At 34.0% G+C, this 22,505-nt stretch overlaps 2 protein-coding genes across 3 annotated transcripts in view; both read left to right on the top strand.

The window, feature by feature from the left end:
- Positions 1–360: 360 nt before the first annotated feature.
- Positions 361–2,843, top strand: LOC108908277. Its single transcript, XM_018712267.1, has 6 exons — positions 361–520; positions 582–706; positions 826–1,063; positions 1,123–1,272; positions 1,623–1,867; positions 1,921–2,843. Exons 1-6 carry the CDS (start codon positions 467–469, stop codon positions 2,195–2,197), a joined length of 1,089 nt encoding a protein of 362 aa, XP_018567783.1. The 5' UTR covers positions 361–466; the 3' UTR covers positions 2,198–2,843.
- Positions 2,844–4,760: 1,917 nt separating this feature from the next.
- LOC108908275 (E3 ubiquitin-protein ligase RNF144A) overlaps positions 4,761–22,505 on the top strand; it is a 52,108-nt gene continuing 34,363 nt past the window's right edge. Inside the window, exon 1 of one of the 2 annotated variants that reach the window (XM_018712265.2) lies at positions 4,761–4,982. The gene's annotated coding sequence lies outside the window, so the exon portion shown is untranslated. Of the gene's footprint in view, positions 4,983–12,491; positions 12,705–22,505 lie in introns of those variants that run through there. The other variant, XM_018712264.1, reaches the window with a different exon arrangement.

The following is a 22,505-nucleotide window of genomic DNA, read 5'->3' as shown; positions in this document are numbered from 1 at the left end:
GCTGTTTTCTTTTACTCATGATTTCGGAATCATAACGCGTTACGATCCGAAATCTAGCAATTTTCCAGCGGAAAGCTCACTTGAGTGCCTTTCGATTTGGTAAAAATAGTAGCTATTAGTAGTTAATAGCAACTTAGAGTTACTCTGAACTGATATGTATGTGGAAATTAAGCTCTAATCTATATTTGAATTTTGTGATCTACAGAGCAATCAGAGTTTTTTTAACAGACCAATAGTCTCATGGTCAATTAACCCATAATATACCCAAGGATTTTATATAAAATCCTTTAGTATACCTATGTAGTATACCTATGTAGTACCCTCAAGATACACATTGTGAAAACTGAAAACTAGACATTAGTAACATTCTTCCAAAATCGCCTTCAATGGTATTTCATAATGAAAATGAAGTAGAACATAACCTAAAAGTTTTTCGTGGTTTTAACTCTCATCTCAAGCTTAAAAAATGTCCATATTAAATAAATCACTTTCCAGAATATCCGGAAATTTGTTACATATCGTAAGTACAATTCTATTTTATACCTTAAATTAAATAAAACGTCTAAGAAAATTTGTTTTAGGCCAAATACTCGGTAAATATTTCCAATAGTACAAACCCTTTTGTGTTTAAAACGAATTTTACGCCAGAGGAGCAACAAAAAGTACTTAGTATTTTAAACAGCTCTAATCTTGAGCAATTGGCAAGGTAATCTTTTAATACAAGCTTTCGTTATTGTTATGACTGTCACAAGCTAATGCCCCTGCTAATGACAATATGATGTAATTAGATAGAAGTAGGTACTCTTCACGATAGTTTTGATTTAGTTTCAGTGTATCGCAAAGTAGAATAAAAAATTTAGAATCATGGAGAACTAAAAAAGGGCCATTTAGGAGTTTAAATGAAGTATTAGAAGTTGACGGTTTAGGTGAGAAAGTGTTAGAGAAAATTTGTGAAAACATAATTAATTACAATACTGACGAAACTACCATCAAAAAGAATAATGGGATAAACAAAAGGCTTAAACAACTAGTATCACCACCAATTCCACCAAACGTTGTTAATGTAAGTACGAGTTAGAATTAGAAATGATTATTGCTGATGTAAGGTTTTCATTGTTGCAGAAAATTCAGTCAACTGTAGGTATACATTTAGGACCAATGGGTATAAGTTGGGCCAAATTGTCGCGGGTTCAAAATGAACTTAACAACTGGAACTCTTTAGATTTTAGCACGCTTCCCAAAAAAATGTTGCCAACGGAGACTTTTGGACTGGTAAAATTTATTCTCATAATAACTAAACCGTTAATTACATTAAATTGCTTATAAATATGCTCCGATAATAAAATGGAGAATTGAAGGATGCTTATATAATAAAAATTTATAATTAAAAAAAATGCATCTCATTGTGATTTAGTTGTGTTATTGTATATTTAAGTTACTATAATCCAAATGCTATGGGCAACAACTAGTTGTATACAAATTCTGTAGATTTTTACATTAGCTAAATTAATTAATACGCATCAAACGTTTTTCCTAAAAATGATGTAAAGTATAACTCGTTTTATCATTGGAACTAAATCAAGAACCAAACTATATTGAAGTAATCTACTTAACTTTATCAGGCAATCCGAGTTCTTCAAAAATTACCCCCTGGGGACATATACATACTAGAGGCCACTCCGTCTATGAGCCCCCAAGCGACAGCGCAAGTATCTGCCATAACCACTTACAACCAACAACTAGAACTAACTTCCATGTTAATAGCTTTGCTTAATACTAGCATTCGACACAATACATCCCTGCAGAATACCGAGACGCTGCCTATCGAGAACATAGTTTATCACCTCAGAACGAGGATACCGGCAAGGTGAGAGAATCGGATGAATATTTTCAAAAGTAAAATATAAAATTTGATCGTAGGTTGTTCCGAACATTGGTAGGGAATGAACGAGTATCGGCATTGACAAAAGTAACGGAATTAGTACAGAACGACGGTAAACTGAACCATTTCTCTCTACCTTGCACTCCCGTTAACGTGAAGGAGCAATTGAAGAACGCATTTCTCTCTCAGACTCCCGCCAGTAAAGAACTACTCGGCCAGGCTTTAATGTTGGTCGTCAGCTTCATGGATTTGTGCGTGTATAAGAATCCTATCAGTTTGGTCGCCATCGCCTCCGGAAAAAATAACAATAAATAGCTCGACTGAGCTTTTACCTCTTCTAGTCAGAAATTGTTTTAATTGTTATTGGGAAAATTCAAGAAAAAGATATGACTATTCCAGTGATTTTTGTAAAATGTTCTAATGCTATAATTGAATCTTAGTGTACTAAAGTAGTGTAACAGAAATCTGTAATAGATTTAAAAAATATAATCCTGTAGAAAATAGTAAATCGTAAATGATTACAAGCCATGTAACCTTCGAGCTTAGGCAACCAATATTGCACGTTGGTCCTGTCGACTAGGAATCCCTAAATCTTAGTGTCATCGATATTAATGATTCGTTTACAATGAACAGTGGCCAACCGTTGCGTCTATGCTAATGCGTTCGCTGATGGAATGAATAAAATGTTGTGAAAAATTACATCAGTCACCGGTGAAACATAATTTTGTGTTCTAAGGTAACCTTGATCTTATTGTTTCAATAACTTTTCTGTTTCAAAGTTATTGGTCACGTGGCTTGTCATCATTTAGGAAAGCTCTGTATTATATTGTTCATATTATGATATAAAATTAATAATAATTTACTGCTTACTTGGAATTTTGTATTTCAGATTTCACGATTAAAGAATTTTTACAATTCAACTTACTCTAATTATTTTAAAGATCTATTTGTAATATTTATGATTGGAAATATAACAAGAAAAATATTTGTGAATTTTATTTCTGAAATGGCAGTTAATAATATCTGTTGTTATTAATAATTATGCTGTTACTGAAAATCTGGAATCATTTTCTTCACACAATAAGATAAACCAATAACTAATATCTACAGGGTGACCCAGAAAAATCAAGCACAGGTTCCTAGGATCAATATAAGATATACAGAGTGTTTCTCAATAACGTACTAATATTTAAGGAGGTTATTCTTGGGTTCATTTTAAGAAAAAAACTTCATATGAGCATATGTCCTAAAAGTCTTAACTTTTAAACTACAGGGTGCTAAAGTTTTATGAAAAAACATTTTTTTATGATAACTTTGGTATTACCCTAGATATTTTTTAAAATTTAGTACACGCCTTCTATTCATCGAATTTGACATGAAAATTTTCCAGTTTTTATACAGAGTGGTCAAAAAAATATGATCGAATATGAAGTTCAGAAAATGTGGAAAACTCGAAATGTTTTAATGAAAACCCCTATTTTTTAACGTATTTGCATTCTGCACTAAAATTAAGTGTAACTTTGTTAAAGTTTTCCTATTTCTAAACCCAGTAGTTTTCATTTTATTTACGAATAAACATTTCCCTTTTCTTGAAATGATGTTTCCATTTGTTTCACACATTTTAGGTTGGCCGTGACAGGTAAGTAACAATCAACATGACAACTGTCACAGGTTTTAATTGTCAAAGTTACACTTCATTCTAGTGCAGAATGCCAATACGTTAAAAAAATTTTGGGTTTCCATTTAAAAATTTCTAGTTTTCCACATTTTCTAAACTTTATATTCGATCATTTTTTTAACCACCCTGTATAAAAACTAGAAAATAATCATGTCAAATTCGATAAATTAGGTTTTCCTCTATAAAATGTCCAAAATGACATGCAATTTGCACAAAAAAATTTACTTATGTTTCGGGAAAACTAAATTTTGCCGACAGTCTGCATCTGTCAACTTTTGTATAAAAATCAAAATATCTCGGAAACGGTCAATCCTCAGTATGGAGTGTGCTATATGTCTTCAACTTAAAAATAGATGCTCTTTCCAAAAATGCAATAATGTACAGGTGGTTCCATTTAAAATAAGAAAATTAGTATCGATTTCCGGTCTAACCGGAAGTACGATGACCTTGAAGATATTTTAGCTTGGTCGGCCCCACGGTCCGTATCACACCATCACAATTTCAAAAAAATCCTTCGAGCGGTTTCTCAGATATCCATCGATGGAATTCGTGGTGGGACACTGTATGTACAAGCATTTATTTGACTTGTGGGGAAAATCAGATTGGATGATAGACCATTTGAAACCACAAAAATTTAGTTTTAAGATTACAAACCGCATCAATTTGCCTCTACAATTGTACATCTAAAGCGCATTGAAGTTAACTCATATTTATGGTTCAATACACCCGTCAGGTAATTTTTATGACAGGCAAAGTTCCCCATATCGATATAAATCTGTTTAGTATTCAAGATTTCTCGTTCCTTATTTACAACCAAAATATTTTATGTAAGGGAATCCCAGCACACCGTCTGCATGTTATTTTTCAACGCATTAACAGGCTGAAGACTTAGAAAGACGTAGAAATTCAAATTTAGGACATATACTATCTATAAATTATAGAACGTCCGTATTTTTATTCGTGGAAAATAAACCACGAAAACATAAGCAACATTGAAATGCTGTGCGGTATATCAAAAACACGGTCGACATTAGATCACAAAACGGAAATAGATACAGAAAAAACGGTTGCCTGCTACTGGTACGGCAACAAAGTTTTATTTTGTACCTGCAAACTGATCGAAAACAGTAGTAAACACTCCGGTTGAGAGACCGGCCAAAACTATCTCGGTCGCCGGTGGCGAAGGAGTCTCCAACGCAATCGCGGGTATCGATCGGTGCGGCAAACTCGACGGCGAAGTCGCGGCGCCGCGAGGTCGTTTCCACAGAAAAACAACACGGCGCGGCGTGGGTAGTTCTAATGTGGCCGCCATTGTACCACGACGCGCGAAAATGTAACGCAAAAATTGGTCCGACGTTCGATAACATTGTCATCACCATAATCGAAATGGATATCGGGATTCTCATTTCGGAGATAATTGAAGTGAGTAACCTGCACGTAGACACGTATGTAGAATGTATGTTTTTTCGTGGGGAACGGTTTCAGCTAGTGCTGGCCGTGTTGCATGTACAGAGTGTGCAAAATAGTGCTTGTAGGTAAAAGCGTACTCGATAAATTCGTGATAAAAACAAAGATTTATAATTCGAAATTGCTTGTACAGTTCGCACTAACTTTCAATATAAAATAGTACTCAGCGACAAAACGATGCATTTTTTTAGGTAATAAAAACCACATTGCTTGAAAGTACAGAGCTTTCATAAATGTTTACAAGCCTCGTGACCCCGAACGAAAAATCATCACCAATATTAATGATTCGTTTACAATGAACAGTAACAAACTGTTACTTCTACGCTGGAGATAATGCGATCGCTGATAGGTTGAATCTATATTCTCGTGAAAAATTACACCAATCAGAGCCGATAAAACAGAATGTTGTATCGTTCCAAACAAAATTACTGGTCACGTGGCTTGTAATCATTTATGAAGACTCTGTAGTATCTGCACAACTTACAGTTAATACGTGACGTTAATATTCATCAAGCTTAAAATAAAAAAAATTGTGCCGCCAAAAACACGAACAACCTTTCTTTCACTTCCAATTCAGAGAATTTTCAACTTGTTTTATATCCGTTTTATCCCTCTTCTTGGATGTAAGAGGAGGCAAGCTAATTTTTGATGGAATACCTTCAGTACAATTCACATAATAAAAGTGTAGATCCCTAGATTTGGGCGAGATCCGGAACATTTCAAAATTGCAAAAATGTTTAAAAAATTTAAAAAATACCTATTTTATCTGAATTTTTTACTTATATCTTGGAACCTATGCATTTTGGAAGAATATTGAAGAGGAAATTTTAGATTTCAATTTTGCGCAATATACTGTAAGTTAAAAATATTTAAATTTATTACCGATGTTGCAAAATAGCCATAATTGATGAAAAAAGGCAAAATAATCAAGTTTTTTGCATAATTTTTTAAAAAGATTTTAATTGCTCGTTCTAATTTTTGTAAAGAAAACACTTTAGAGTATAATAAAACAACACACCAAATTTCATTAAAATCGGTTCAAGTTTTTTGAAAAAAATTTTGGAAAAATTTTCAAAATATTGCACAGCCTCAAATAAAGCTTCTAGATACTTAAGTTAACTCTATTTTTTTATTTTTAAACAATTACAATACATTTATCAATTTGCAATTTAGTTTTCTTCAAAAATTATAATTTTAAAGTACTCGGAAAGACGCTTCTTCAAAAAAAAAGAAAGTTAAATTCCGTTTATTGTTTCTCGAGATATAAACGGCATTTACCGTTTATTTATAAACAATTTAGCAATAATCTTTGATCCAGTGGCTTCGTTTTTCCGAGTTCTAAGCTGGAAAAATTTTTCATATCTATAAGTTATCGGCAACATAGATAAATCAACGGAAAAGCTGTCGCTCGCACTCGCGAAAAGTGACTCAAAACATAAAAAGTGGGGGAGGGGGCTTTCGCTCCGAGACCGATGTGTCGCGAGCCAAGAAAGTCGAATATCGTAATGCCAACTGTCTAATTTGCACATTTCGTTATAAACAAAGTTTATTATTTATGCATTAAATATACTGTATATGCTATCGCATTTTTTCAATTAAAAAATTTGTTTACGTATGTATTTCAGCACTCTGGATATGAATGTATTTAGTTATAATTATTTAAATAATTTTTGTTTAAACAAAATAAAAAATTTTTTTTCATTTGGAAATTATTATTTTTTGTTCAATACAGATAGAATTAAGAAAAAATAGTAGCTTTATTCCAATAACATAACCTTATTACTGATCTGAGGCTGGAAATTTGTTGGGTTGGTACTTCTGAACTTCACGAAGAAATTGACGAAAATTAGAACAAGTTCTAATTTGTCAAGAACTTGATGAATAAATTCTTAAAGTTATTTGACAGCAGATTTGGTGCATTACACTACTTGTCCATTTTCTTGATAAAGCTACTTCATGAATTAATTCATCAATAAATTGTCAATGCAAAACAGCTTTTAAAAATGTATTTAATACGGTTTTAAATTATCCAAAATATATATCAGTTTGAAAAGGTAATTGTTATGCGTTTAAGGGCTATAGGGGTGCCATATCTGCATTACTGTTAAATTCGTTTGTATTCATGGAGAAAAAAAAAAGACAAAAGATATAACTGCCCGTATGCATTTAGCAAATCTAATATTTTTGATAAAACTAGAAATACACAGGTATATTTGCATTTTAAACCGAATAGCGATTTCAAATTAAATGGAGATAAATTAATATTGAGCTAGTGATAGCGAGGAATGGGGATTTGTGCAGTCCTCGAAAAGGTCGACAGCCTACCAGTCCTGTGCAAGCTGATGCCTTTTTAAAGTGAATTAATCAAACCGTATTAACTGCTATAAAGTGCTTCATGCATCGTTATTGCCACGAAATGGCTTTTCGCATGTTATACTGTTGTGAGAGGAATATGTAATTGACGGAATCTTAAATAAATGTCATGTGACAGGATTTGAAATTTAAATGCAACATGTATTTTTTATAACATACTACACCATTGACGTAGAAAGTAACGCCATATTCGTCGTGGCCTACTGACGTCGGGATTTGACGTATTGCGACGATACAAGATCCCAAATCCGTATAAAGGCAATAATATTGAAGTTAATACGAAAATTATGTCAAACTGCAACAAGAAAAAAATTACGCTTTACGCCTGCCCTGTTTTATTACTATATTTATTCACTTACAAATAATTCCAATGTTCTTCTTGCAAGATAAAGTGTTGCCTAGTCTGCAGGTTGAAGCATAATTAATATTTTCAGTTTCAATGGTATAAAAAAATCTGTATATGGAGTTGAATCGTATACTAACCATGCTAGTAGGAAAATTTACGACATACACTTTAAAATTTTTGTTATCAACGAACCGGAGGGGATTTCAGGGTACATATAAAGTCATGAAATTAGTACGGACCCTGTTGCATAGTCATGAGTCATCACCATACAAGATATCCGAGAAACTCCTGAATATTGAACGTTTTATAATTACCCCCCACAAATTTCACCATTTTACATTCAACAGATCCACATTTACCTTCGCCTAATTCCTACAAGTCACGATATTGCAGAACACAAGACATTATACCTTTTATTCATTGTCTTGAGTTGTGTGCATGCCACGGCGCCATTAGAATGGGCGGACTCGAAATTCCACAAAATTTAATTTGGAATTGAACTGGAAGCCATAGTATTTTCTGAATTATGTTATTGGGTATTCCGTAAAACAAAAAGAAAGTGGATCCTGATCAGATATAAATTTTAAAAGCTGGCAACCGCTACCCCTTACCCCCCCAAGTCGATGATCAGTACCCTCTGTTTGGAAAACCACGAGTGCTCGTACTTTAAAAATCAATTAAAAAACATTATGTTTAAACTTAATTATACTTATTAACATTCTATTTTTTTTCTTTTAATAACAATTATTACTGATTATAAATTAACAAAACCATTAGTAAAAGCTTTAAAAATCAATTTCTTAAACCAAAACTACAAGATAATGGGCTAAAAACAGACATAAGCTACACGCTACAAATAATGTAAAAAAAATGTCCACATTAATTACCATTATAAAGATAATTCACACTTTCACAACTGTTCGTACCTTAAGAATTGGGTGAAATGGAATGGAATGGTGGAAATTGTCAGCATGTCAACCGTTTGCTTGAAGTGTTGATAGTGGTATTCCTGCATTCGGCCAGATTAATTTTCTTAGATGCTTTTATTCACAGTCCCTGAGCGAACTATGACATACCGAATTTACTTATTGAATATTTGGCAAGCGAAGACATGCTTCTAAACGATATGCACCATCCACACGATACGACACTTGTTTACCTTCAAAAGATACGTGTACACATACAGATGTACACATATACAGGGCTGGAAAATCCACATGGTCCATCTGCCTTTACATGAGAGCGACAAAGTAAAGTAAAGAAAACCGTGCGATAGACAAGGATGGCTATAGTGAAAACGTTCCGTAATCTGAATAGTCACCGCCCGTTTCGGGTTAGAACTATTCAGATTATGAAACGTCTTCAATCTAACCATCCTTGTCTATCGCACGGATGTCTATGACTTATTTTATAGCTCTCATGTAACGGCCGATGAACCATGGGGACTTTCCGAACCTGTATAAACTTAGCTAACCTGACGTATCAGTTTAATAAATCTTGACTATGGTGTGGGATGTATGTAGAACCACTGGTCTATTATATAATAGACCAGTGGTTCTTAACCTTTTGTTTACCGAGGAAATACAATATTTTTTTGTTGTTGCGGACCCCCACTTATTGTTAGTTAGATATAAGTCCCAATTTAAATTGCTTTGAAATATTAATTCTAAATTGCACACCATACATTTTTGGAAAAATGAAGAATAAGTTGTACTCTGACTCTGACTAGTGCAATTTTTTAATTAATTGTTATTAGTGGATAAATGTTCCTAAAAATTTCGCGGACCCCTTGGGAGGAGATGGACGACCCCCAAGAATGGTGCAGTCATGTGCAGAAGCTTAAAATTTTTACAAAATAAGATAATCCTCACTTCAAGCGCATATGTTTGGAGGGCGTTAAAACCTACAGATTTTTTCAAATGTCAAAGGAACGATCTAATCTGCTGGCTTTTCCATAAGCTGTTTCGCACGCATAGGTTTAAAATAAACTATAAATCAATACAGGCAATAAATCATCTGCACCAATTTTCAGAAGGCAGAGAACTTTTTCTTTATCAGATCGCTGGGCGAAGTGTTTACCCTCGTAAAATGGCTGCGTTATCAATAAAATTCCTGTCGTCCAGATCTCATTATGATAACGGACAGGACAGACACTATCTAATGAAAGGCGTACATTTCTTCAGGTCGCTGAACTAAGGGCGTTCACGATCATAATTTAAGTGCACCTGGTGAATTTGCTAGCTCTTTTTTATTTTCTTTATTACATTTTTAAGTAGAATGATAGATAAATTGTTCGTGACGCACGCGTACGTAGATTACGTAGCAAACCCCCTTTTTGTGGTACGTGTTCTTAGATCTGAAAGCTTTGACTGCGCTGTCTCCTGGCTAGATGTTCCCCGCTTCTAGGAAAGTTGCTTATTTTGATCTTTTAAATTCTAAACTAAACTACTAGATCATTTGTGGCACAAATATTGTTTGAACTTCACCAGAAACCATTCTTTTTCTAAATAATAGTGTAACTCGCTTGTAAATCGGACTGTCATTATGAAAGTTATTTGAAATCTCATTTGGGGAATACTTATCGAAGCCTGTTAAATCTAACGGGTCGATTCTGGGTTTTTCTGTAAATAAAATTCTGTAGATAAAACACCTTGAGGATATAGGAAAAACATTTTGACACAGCTACCATTGACGCCATTTATATGCATCATCATCGTACGAACAATACAGATTATAAAGAAATTCGGGCCAAGGCCTTCAAAACTATTCTCAGCCCATTCATGTGGATGAAAGATATTCTACCCGAAAGAGGTAGGGCAAATCAATTTTATAGGCAAGCGATTTAATCTTATTAAGTGAACACAGGAGGAACTCGAGGTAGGGTCATTAAATTATATTTGAACCGAGAGGGAGAGGATAACTCTTAAAGTCGACGTAGTTATACACCGTGTCCACGTAGTGCGCGTAAGTCCAATATCTAGGTTAATAAAAGATATAACTTAATTTTTTTCTACAGAGTTGCCTACTTTCCCGAGCTGCACAAAATGAAAATATATTTGCATATCCAGTATGCAGGTACCAACTTATTTTTTTTTAAATGGAAACCTATATTTTTTATGACATTATCGAATTCTACGTGAAAAATTAACGGGACTTTGTGTTATGATCCCTATTAAAATATTGATAGTTTTCGAGATAATCGACTTTTAATTTTTTTTTCTTATTTTCCGTCAGTTCTAGTAGTTGACATAATTATGATTGTATGACAGCTAGAAATAATTTTATTTTCAGGAACTGTAGAGTGAAAAATTTTTCAAAAAACGTATCAAAAGTTGACCTGCGATATACAGGGGGCAAAAAAAATCGTGCCAATCCTGATAATTTAAAATTTGAAAAAATCTCGACTTTTTCAAATAGTGTGTTTTATGATTTCATTAGATGCCTTTCTGTAGACCCTACAATTTTTTAATAGATTTCCCTATACTAAGTTGCGTAGTTTTTGCAAAAAAAACATTTTTATGTAAAATACCGGATTTGCGCCCGTTCCGTTGGCTGTAATGTGATTATTTTATTGTTATTATACTTTTCCTATTACCTATTTATCTTTCAGGTTAGAGAACACCTAAATCACATATATCCAAACCAGTGGTTAGGTCGTGGTGGTCCAGTTCCTTGGCCCGCACGTTCGCCTGACTTAAATAGTCCGGACTTGTGGGGTTATATCCAGGAGCGAGTTTACGAAGTACCACCAACGGATATTCAAGACTTAAAAGAAAAGATTCAAAACGAGTTTCTAACTATAACGCCTCAAATGTTAAGAAATGTCCACCTTCATTTTCATCGTAGATTAATGCTTTGTGTAGAAAACAACGGTGGACAGTTTGAACATTTATTTTAAGTTAGCTTGCGACTATGAGTATTCTTTTTCAAAATTCTATTCATCCAAATTTTTTAATCTCCAATTTCACTAATAACTTTCCGTACTACGGAAACAGTGCTTGATTTTCACTATGATACGGATGAAACTTCTTCAATATTTTATTTTATTTTATTTTATTTTCAAAACAGTGGAAATCTCTGTAAATTTGGATTATTTGCTTTGTAATACGCGCTGTTAGCAAACATTCCCCATATTTTGCTAATTCTTAATCACTTGTAGCGATTTTATGGTTTTTTTTATTTTATTTACAAATAAATGGTAACTTTCCATAAAGACTTATTTATTAAACTCAAATATTTCAGTTATTAATTTTTATTTTAAATAGTGTAGCTAGACAACTAATCAATTTAATCCGACAATCATAATTATGTCAACTACTAGAAGTGACGAAACATGAGGAAAAAAAATGAAAAGTCGATTATCTCGAAAACTATCAATATTTTAATAGGGATCATAACACAAAGTCACGTAGAATTCGATAATGCCATAAAATATATAGGTTTCCATTAAAAAATATTAAGTTGGTACCTGCCCAGGAAATACTGAACACCCTGTATATGCAAATATATTTTCATTTTGTGCAGCTCGGGAAAGTATGCAACTCTGTAGAAAAAAAAAAAGTTATATCTTTTATTAACCTAGATATTGGACTTACGCACACTTGTATAGGTGGACACGGTGTATACTTGGGTGCTTTTTTCCAGCGCGCAGCGGCGCATTACAAAGCGGAGCCGTCAACAACAGTTAGCCTACCGGTTGGCTATGGGTGTATTGAGTGTTGTGTGTAAAATTCAAAATAGAAGTCCAGTCCGTTGTTGACTTCAGTCAGTTCACGAGTTTGTTAAGGAACAGTCATAACGTGGCAACGTCAGTAACAGTCTGCGTATTAATTCGTAAATAATAAACACGCCCGAAGTGAACGAATTCCAGTTTTACTCGACGGCTGTTCCCAGTGTTGAGTGCGTGGTTTCCCTTGGGAATTGTGCGGGCGACGAGGCCGAGTCGGCCGTAACATCAGGTAAACAAAATACCTAGCCTGTTGTCAGCAAATTAGTTGACCTTTAGTTGCCATTTAATTTCAATTATACGTCGTTTATTGGAAACGCGATGTGACTGCCACTATCTGTGTGCTTTTTTATCTTGGAGATAGCGCCGAGACCGGGACGAATGGACATTCTGATCCGCACGTATGCACGCCAGTTGTTGAAATCTCCTTGAAAGGACAATAATTTCACGTGCCGTATTGCCAAGGGCCCCTACGAAGTTACCCACCTATTTATTTACACCTCTACGGTGTCCACTTTCTACGAGACGCACAACTCGGTTCTGATACCTGCTTGGATATGCTAAATAACACTTATCGCCGTTACCTTATCTGGACGAGCAAATTTTCAATGTAAATTTTAAAACTGGCCAGGAATACGAAACAATTTCGAAACGAAATTTCGCCCTAAAATTCTATACTTACGTATCGAAAACTTGTATGGCGCGAATTGCCAAACGTTACAAGAAAGTGCTGGTGACTGACCTTAAATCTGAAAAACCGCAAACTGGAAACGGGCGAAATCAAGTGACATTAATGTTCTAATTTTTTCGTTGGACGTGCAACGTTCCCCGTAAAAAGTAATCTATATTAACGTTCCAACAAGTATTTGCTTACCATTGGCGCATAATTATCTATTGTTGATATTTACTAACGATCTATTAAGATATGGTAATGAATGTAGTAATGTACACGTAAGGATAAGAACAGTAACTTAAGTTATATCATTTGCAACAGGTGGTCTCTAATTCCCGAGATAAGGAAAGAAGTCAGTATTTTCTATTGAGAGTAATCAGAAAAATATCTCACTCAATGTATAGATGCGGTTTTCTCTCACTCTAATCCACTTCTCGTGGTTAATATCCATGTGTTTTTCGTTATAGCTCGGTTTCCTGTGTACATTTTGATAGGAAACAGCGAATAACCACGTTGAAAAATGACACATCGGCAGTTATAATTCCCTTTAAATCACATTTAATGATCAATAGGACGATCATTTTTATTTTCCAATTATGTATAATAGACGCAGTGTAATTACCTTATTTAGAAGGAATATTATTAAATTAATTTGAATTAAATGAAGAGAAAAATTTGTAAACATTTAATAATTGTACGTACATGCTTTTACCTTGAATTCCGTTAGTTGTAATGTTAAATTGTTATCTACAACTATGTAATTTTGAAAGATCGGAAATGTTAGGGCGGATGCAATGTAGTATAATACAGGGTTGGCTATAGGTCGGGTTCTCTTTTATGTTATTTTGTTCAAACGGAAAATAACACAACCAGGGATTTCTAAAACGGTAAGAGATACGATGTGGCTTAAATGGGAGCAAAGTTGCGTAATCAGGAGACCAACATTATGCCTCTAAAAAATCAAAGCTAACATAATTACTTTTCGAAATATTTGTTAAAAAAAAAACGAAATTTTGGAAATCCTTTTTTCGTCCCTCCAGGAACGAAAACGGATTTTGCAAAAAATATAATAAAATTTCCAAGACCGTATTTAAAAAAATGAAGTTGATGATGGTCCTAGAGGGACGAAACATTACATATGAAAATGGTTTGTGCCATTCGATAGATGGCAAGAAGTTGCCATGAGAAAGTGTTCTTCTTTTTTCAGTATCACCTCAAACAAAGTTGAAATGAAACAAAAGCGGATTTTCAAAATTTCGGATTTTTTACAAATACATATTTCGAAAACTAATCATGTTAGCCTTGATTGTTTAGAGGCTAGATAATGCTAGTCCCCTGATTCTGCAAAATTGCCCCCATTCGCATCTCTTACCGTTTCCGAGATCCCTGTAGTGAGAAGCGAATTTGTAACATCCTGTATATGTAAGTATTTGCGTAATAGTATGAAACAAAAAGGAGCAGTGCCTATTTTTCTACACTAAACGCTTCACATGGAACTTACCATAAATATATAGGTATGGGGGGTATAGGCATCGATCAATTTATTCGATACGTATCTAGTGGCACCCTAATGCCTGCCCTGTCTACTTGGCGTGCCGGTGAACAATCCAGATTTTTTGCTGAGGAACCTTGTCGTTTGCGAGCGTGTGAGTGACTCTGATGCTTTGTTTGGTTGAGTGTATGGCACGTGTTTTTATGGCAATAAGTAGCATTGTGTATTGTGAGCATTGAGTGGCACACGGCTTGACCACAAATTTAGCCTATTTCTGCTACTACAACGCTTATATTGCAGCTTACTTGCATAATATAGATTACTATTGCTTATTTATTTAATTGTCGCCACAAAGTTTCCGATATCTAGTTATTTTAAATGCCCTGAAAAGTAGGTACCAGGAATATTAAAAAGTATATTATTAATAAAACATTTTTGGTGATAACTGATAAGTCATCATTTTAATAACTCTATGCAAGTAACAAACTTAGGTACAATTTTTTTCAGGTTTCAAAGAAACTATACAAAAATAAGCAGAATTCTCCAAAGTTGGCAAAAAATCAAAACCAACCTTTTCTAGTACTCACGACCTATGACGTCAAGTTGACATTTATTAGTCTACTTGTTATTCATAATTCTTGTTATTTTCCCATAGCTATTGATATTTTTCACGTAGAATAAATTAATGTTTGTTTAAATTTTAAATAAGCAAATATATTAACTAAAAATTTACATATACCTTATGGAAAATGTCTGAAATGGTCAAACACGTATACAAGCGAAGAAGTTTATAGTAATTTATAAAAATTTAAGAATTTGTTCCCAAAATTATGCTTGTTGCTGTTGAAACATTTATCTTCAATACATTTTTTCTATATATTTCTACAGTGTTTCATAATGATGTGCAAATATTTTAAGGTGTTTAAAAAGTAATTTTAGGGGGAGTACTTCCAATAAATTTTTTCGATTTGAGCCCCCCTTTAAATCTCAAAATAGCCGATTAACTTTTATTTTTTATTAAATTTTTAGTTCATATTTGCTTAGCTTTTCCTATTGATAAACAAGAATTTTTGCAAAAAACATGTCAAAAATGACGATCGTTTTTGGTAACATATATTAATTATGAGTACCTAATCGGCAAGGAAAAATAATTTATGTTTTTTTGCACGTAAACCACTAAGTTTCTTAATAAAATGTAGTATTAAAAGCTATTTTTCATGTTGGAATTGGCTAACGTAGAAAAATGTGAGAGAAATAAAACCAAGGGGTGCCAATATCTTTCATTCAAAGACAGAAACCAGAAAAAAAAGACTACCAAAAAGTACCATTCAACTAGTTGTTAACGTGTACTAAAATTCAAATTTCTAAGTTTAACCGTTTTCCTGAAAAAAATAAAAGCTAATTTTTTCGGCCATTTTGAGATTTGAATATTTTCTCTGGGGGGGCTCAAATAAAAAAAATATATTTTAAGTACTCCCTATAAAATTACTTTCTAAATACCTCCTTAAAATATTTGCACATCATTATGAGACACCCTGTATATAATTGCGTATTTTATTTTTTATGTATGCTCTATAATTGTCCACACAGTACACGTTTTGTCTGTGTTTAAACTGTTCAAAATAGACAATTGGAAAGGAAGCGAAGATTTTTTAACCTTAGTAATATTGTGTTCTTCAGGCGTAAACTTCCGCGAGGAAAAAGGTCTAATAATTGTAATTAAATCCTTGTGTATTTATTGTGCGTGCTTCCATGTCAACGTGTGAAATTTTAACAAAAGGCACCTCCACGCGGTTCTTAAAAAAGGCACTTACCTTATCTCTCGTAGATTCGGAGTGTAGCAGCACAACCTACAAAAAAATAGATACATTTTTATATAAACGAATGCCACAGGGTTCAAAACTCAACCCGACCTTGAGTGTAGCGGAATTTGATAATCTTTTTTGAAACGCTTATATCATACCATAATAGAATAGTTTATAGTTCAGGAAGAATCAATTAAGGAATATCACAACTCTGCCGAGTACCACTTAACACATCAAACAAATATTGAGGTTAAGTTTACTAGAAGGTTTCAATTCAATTACTCTGAAGTAAACACGTTTTGATATTTAATAACTTGACAAATCGAGGTAAATAAGTGGTTTCAAACGAAGGGAACAATGAACCTCGTATAACTTCGTACGCCGTCATTGAATATGTAGTTGTTCTTGAACGAATTGCCTCGTAACTCATCATAACGACTCGTTAAAACTTCCATATTTTTTTTTATGTTGAAAAAGTGGAGCTGAGTCATCAGAGGTGTGTTAGTCACGTTATTCTCTGCGAAGTAAATAGGTATTTGGTTTAGTAAACGCACCGTTTCAAAAAAAAAGAAGAGTTACTCAACGGTTTCAAGTATCCCTGTCATATCAAGTATCATCTGAGTCAGGTCAATTAGTGACAAATAAACACGTCGAAATGTTTTGCTAGTAAGAGTAAAGGTGCAGAATCTTCCCAACTCGTCTTTGTTGTTTAGGTAAGTGACTCAGACAGTGACAGAATGGGAAAATATTGCGCTTGAAGGTTACCCTCCTATGATTAGATAATATAGTTTCATCCTATCCAACGGAAGTCAAAGAGAAACTAAAAATTAGCTGATATTCTTTCGGTATACCTTCAACTGGGTAAAAATTTAGGTAGACTTTTTAATTAACTATCGTTAATTTTCTAGCGCCAAGGAATATAAATATAGACAGAAGACCTTAACTGTCAATTAAGATGTAGATCTGGTATTATCTTACGGAAATATCAACTTTTTCCTACCTGTTGCCAATTCTCGTGCAAAAGGAAATAAACGGGAATGGCAAAACGTATTTAGTGACACTATTTTTTTGTTTTATATTCTTATTGCGGTTTTCGATATGAGGATTTAATATATATCACATTCTACATTTACCCAGGTGAATATAGGCATATAGTCCAGGCGGATGTTTATTTAACGATTTTCTATAAAGTTACAACAAATAAGAATAAAAAAATTTGAATTTTGCTATAACAATGGGCGAAAAATAGTAGAAAATCCTATGCATATTTGGAGTAATTTTTAAAATAAGTAAATATTTATAAATATCGATGAAACTTTATGAATAAATAGTAAAACATGTCAATTCTACCCTATTTTTGCAACGATTTTTTCATTATTCGACTACTTTTCTTCAAACCATCCTATTGCTACCCGGGTGGCTTAGGGGAAAAGTCTTGTACAATTTTTATGTATGATAGCATGGTCCTGAATTACATAGATTTATTGCTCTATTCTCATTACCATTTTTATCGGGGACTACACGCATGCGGAACGTGTTGAGCGACCCAAGCCTCTGGTAGGCTGCCACAGCCACGTCCCCGAGCCTGCCTTAGGTCACCCATCCAAGTTCCAGCCTGCGTCCGTGATGCTTAACTCGACAGTTCGAAATCCACCGGCCGCAGTTGTAACTTTATAGAAAATTGTCAAATAAACAAAAAATAAAGAATGATTTTTTTTATTTAGGGCTTAGTTTCAACGTTACAGGGAAAAATACGTCGAAACATGGGCCATTTTTCATTCTTTTTGTATGTTTGTTGTTCCCCTGAATTTAGCAATGATTTTTCTGTACAACAAAATAAGATGACTTCAAATACAAACGCCTCGAATGCTCTATCGTCTAGACATATCATATATTACACGTTCTTGAAATATTTTAAAACATTAACGTTTGGTGCATTTTCTGCTTATTTTTGTCTGATGAATGTCCCTTATAATTTGTGTACTTTCTCGAGGGACACCCTCATAGTAGGCAGACATGCACATAGTTTACTCATACAAACAGACTCGCACCCCGTATATTAAATTTGTATCCTAGGTAGCTATGCTGTGAAATGAATACCAGAAATACGTAATTCCAGAATAAATAACATTAACATTATGACGTATGTCAAGCACGGTGTTATTTTGAAGCTTATCTAAATAAAGAATTCTATTTTCACTGTTTCCCATGTACAAAGAGATTATTCTCTCACAATAAGGCCTAACGTAATAATAACGCCATAAAATAAAATTTACTCATGTCACCATGATATTTATTTTACTGAGTCATTTTAGTAATATGTATATTTATATTTTCCTCAGAAAAATGTCCATTTTTTTAAATTAAAATATTACCCAGTTCTTAATATACATTATAGTTAGTACTACACCTACAGTCAGGGTCAAACTATACACAAAGACGTGTTTCATAACCATTAAATTTTATACTTTTCCAGTACAAACCGGGAATATGCGCAATAATTTTTTTACTCTACTTTAAAATTAAAAAAATTTCGCTCGTTAGTACATCTCATGAGGCGTCTTTGAATCTATGAAAGGTTTTTTTGATTTGCGCTGTATTTGTGAAAAAACATACTCAAAAGAACTCTTACAGCTGCCGTACTGGGTATTTTTTATTAAATTACCTAAATTTTTATGATCAGTATGTGTAATATTCCGATGTATGTGACCGATAACGAACAATTTCGATTACTCTGGCAGGAATATATATCTATGACCATTAATTTGAAATCTTTACGTGCTCATTTTTAATTCTCAGTTTTGAACACCTAAGTGCTGCTGAAACTGATATGTAAGACCCAGTGAGCAACCCATTTATTTTATACATACGGGAAATCAAACGGAACGATTAAAAGCGTTTTCGCGTCCTTGATTCCGTTCCTGGAAAACGGCCGGTGGTACGAAATTAGAACGATCCAGGCTCGTCATATCTGCCGTTCGATAGGTCGCTTTGTTCTAATAATAACGGGGAAGTGTCTACTCGTCGCTTAGTCGTCCGGACACGACAGCAGTAGGAGCGACTGACCCTTGCAAACGTGTTATCCTAAAGTTTGAAGGAATGTAAACAATTACAGCTTGACCAAATTCATTGAGTGTCGGATACGCAATAGCAATGTTACCAGATCGGCATCGGAGCTAATTTTCTGTCTGATTGTGAACGTACTTGCCCTACTGTTAAGGTATGCTGCCTTTGTCACTCGTATTGCTGACTCTCTTCTTAATACTCGCTTCTCGCAGAGAAGATGGGTTTGATCGAGCTCTACACATGCATCTAACACAAATACATATACTTTGAGGTTATGTTAAGTTGATCGTGTGTTCCAACAGTTTTAACCATTATCGTTACTAAATGAATTTGCCGAGACGACCTGACGAAGCTTGGGAGTTTACCATAGATTAGATTTAGGAAGAGAAAGATAAGATATATCATACTACTGCACACACTCCCATTTCCCACTTTCCGCAGCAATCATAACTTTGATATTTTGTTGTAGTACAAGTTTAATTTTTTTTTAATAATTTTCCCATCTAAATTACCCAGTCGCGGAAAACAGCAGTCTGCGCAGATACATTGCAGTCGTTCGCTTCCAAACTGGCGGCATGATTTAAAGGTGATTTACTTCCCGAATCCCGTGTCGTGGAAAACCGCCCTTAGTTTCTACTACACGTTTCTTTATTCCATTGTTAACCATTCAGGAGGTCTATTCATTTTAAAACGAACTCTTAGGCCGTAATAGTTAATTAGCGTAAGAATTATTGTTTATAACACGGGTGGCGTGTCGAGAGACGTTGTTTGTTTCTTTTACGTGTAATTCGTAAATAAATAGTTCCACACGGTGTGATTCACGTTCCTGTTGTTAAACACGCTACATTAGCCAAGACATCTTGGCGTGGGTCTTTTTTAAATCTGTTCCGTCGCGAGGGCAATTAACCTGTAGAAACAGCAGGCAGTCGTTCTGTCATTTTAATAAACATTCGAATTCTCTATATCTATTTTTCCAGGACTTGTCATTAACTAGAAATATGTGCACTATCTGACAAAATACTCGGTTGGCTGCGTCCAATACAATACTGAGCAGATCCGAAATTTTTTTCATTTAATTCCGTTGTAGGAATATCGCGCTGTCAAATAAAAGGATCAAAACAAAACGTGTTTGTTCTAAAAATAACCTATAAATATTTACGAAATTTCCTACAATAAATGTTGTTAGATAATAACAAAATATTTACCTAGTGAAATTTTACAAGCTGTCACAGACACGACTAGTTTATGGACAAAGTTATTTTATTTGCAAACTAGTTTGTGTTTGCATATAGGTAGGGTATATCCTGGAAAAGTAATTCCTTGCCGTTAACCTCGGTATCTATAGCCATCGAATAAAAGCTAAAAACAAACCAAAGGTAACATAATACAGGTTTTTTAAATTTCGTTTAAAACTGATATTACATTGGCGTTTTGTATATCACCAAAAACTATAAAATATATGTGAATAATTGCAAATTTTTAAATAATATACAATATACTTTTTAAAAATAAGAACAATAAAAAGTTTTTTTGGAAAAACCGATGTATTTTATTGAAAATAGGCCCCTTTTCGTCCAAATGTCATGAAATTTTGACAGTATAGTGAAGGATCTTCCTTTAAGACGCATGTAATTGCCAATAGATGGCCTCACTAGAAAAACCTATATTTGGGACACACCTTGTGTGTTGCAAAATTGACATCACATGTTCTACAGGCACTGTCTGAATGTTTCCGTTTTCCATCCAAATCAGCCTGAGACTGAGTTTGTTTTATTAGAAACTATTGATACGTAAACCTAAAAAAATATATTGGGTGCTACTTCTGCAAAGCTAGCAACATAAAATCCATGGCCAACCTAGAAGATCTAAACTCTGTGCTTTTTATGCTGATTTATGTTGGGTATATTCATAAATCATAAATCTCTATTGGTCTACAAATGGTAATTTATAATTCACCGTTTTTTTTAATTTCAAAGGGTCTGCAAATAAATTTTTCACTTACATTACAATTGGCTGAAAGCTGAGTCTTTAGATCTCCCTAGTAGTTGTCCAATTTTAAGGTAGGTACCTTAATATGCCACAGTTTGTACATTTTATACCTACAATTACGCAATCCAGATAGATTTATGTTAATGTTACATTTTTACACTTCTCGCCGTCGACATAAATTGTTTACTTTTTCTCCTTGCTATGTGGGGCTTGTGTATTTTAATGTGTTGTTCTATAACTTACTTGTAGCCGATATGCTGTGTATACATATATACAGTATGAAATAAAAATCTATAATAGTCCTATTTTCACTTGTAAATAGCATCCGATTAATCTAAAACGCAATAATATTCACAAAGTCCGGTTTTTAGTTATATTTTAAGTCGGCTATGAAATGAAATGACGAATGGATACTACAGTGGTTTTTTTAGGAACTAGTAGTTTAGTTTTTGATTCAAATTACACAAACATTTAAACCCGTTATATGGATTTGTATAACATATTTTATAGGAATTTAATGAAGTGGCATAATTTAAATTTTGAGTCTCCTAAAAAATATAATTAATTACGAATACCAATATTTATAGATGCTGATTCGTGATGATGATGCTGTTTTAAAAAACAGGTTCAACTGGGTACTATTTTTTATGACTTATCAAGTACATATCCACGCTTTTGTACGAAAACATGCTATTTCATATTTCGGTTGAAAAACATGCTATCTCAAATTAAGCTTGGAAAACAACTCGCGCCATTATTCTATGGCTAGAAATTGGCCTCAATGATTTGGGATCGAGGGGGATTATCCCTCTTTATCCTGCCTCATCTCGTGTAGGCCTGGACAGCCTTCGTAGGTGGGCCCCATCCATCGTCTACCCCGACCGCAAATGCGGCCGGTGTAGGCGCTTTGTGGGACCTCCTTTTGTCCTGGCTGGGCCCCGCCGGCTAGGGCCCTTTCTTCTGGCGCTCTTCTTGCTTCGCCGGCTCGTCTGTGTAAACCCCGGGGGT

The sequence above is a fragment of the Anoplophora glabripennis genome, unplaced genomic scaffold (genome assembly GCF_000390285.2).
Source record: "Anoplophora glabripennis isolate ALB-LARVAE unplaced genomic scaffold, Agla_2.0 scaffold18, whole genome shotgun sequence".
NCBI classification, from domain to species: domain Eukaryota; kingdom Metazoa; phylum Arthropoda; class Insecta; order Coleoptera; family Cerambycidae; genus Anoplophora; species Anoplophora glabripennis.
This window is presented reverse-complemented; position numbering and strand designations above follow the sequence as displayed.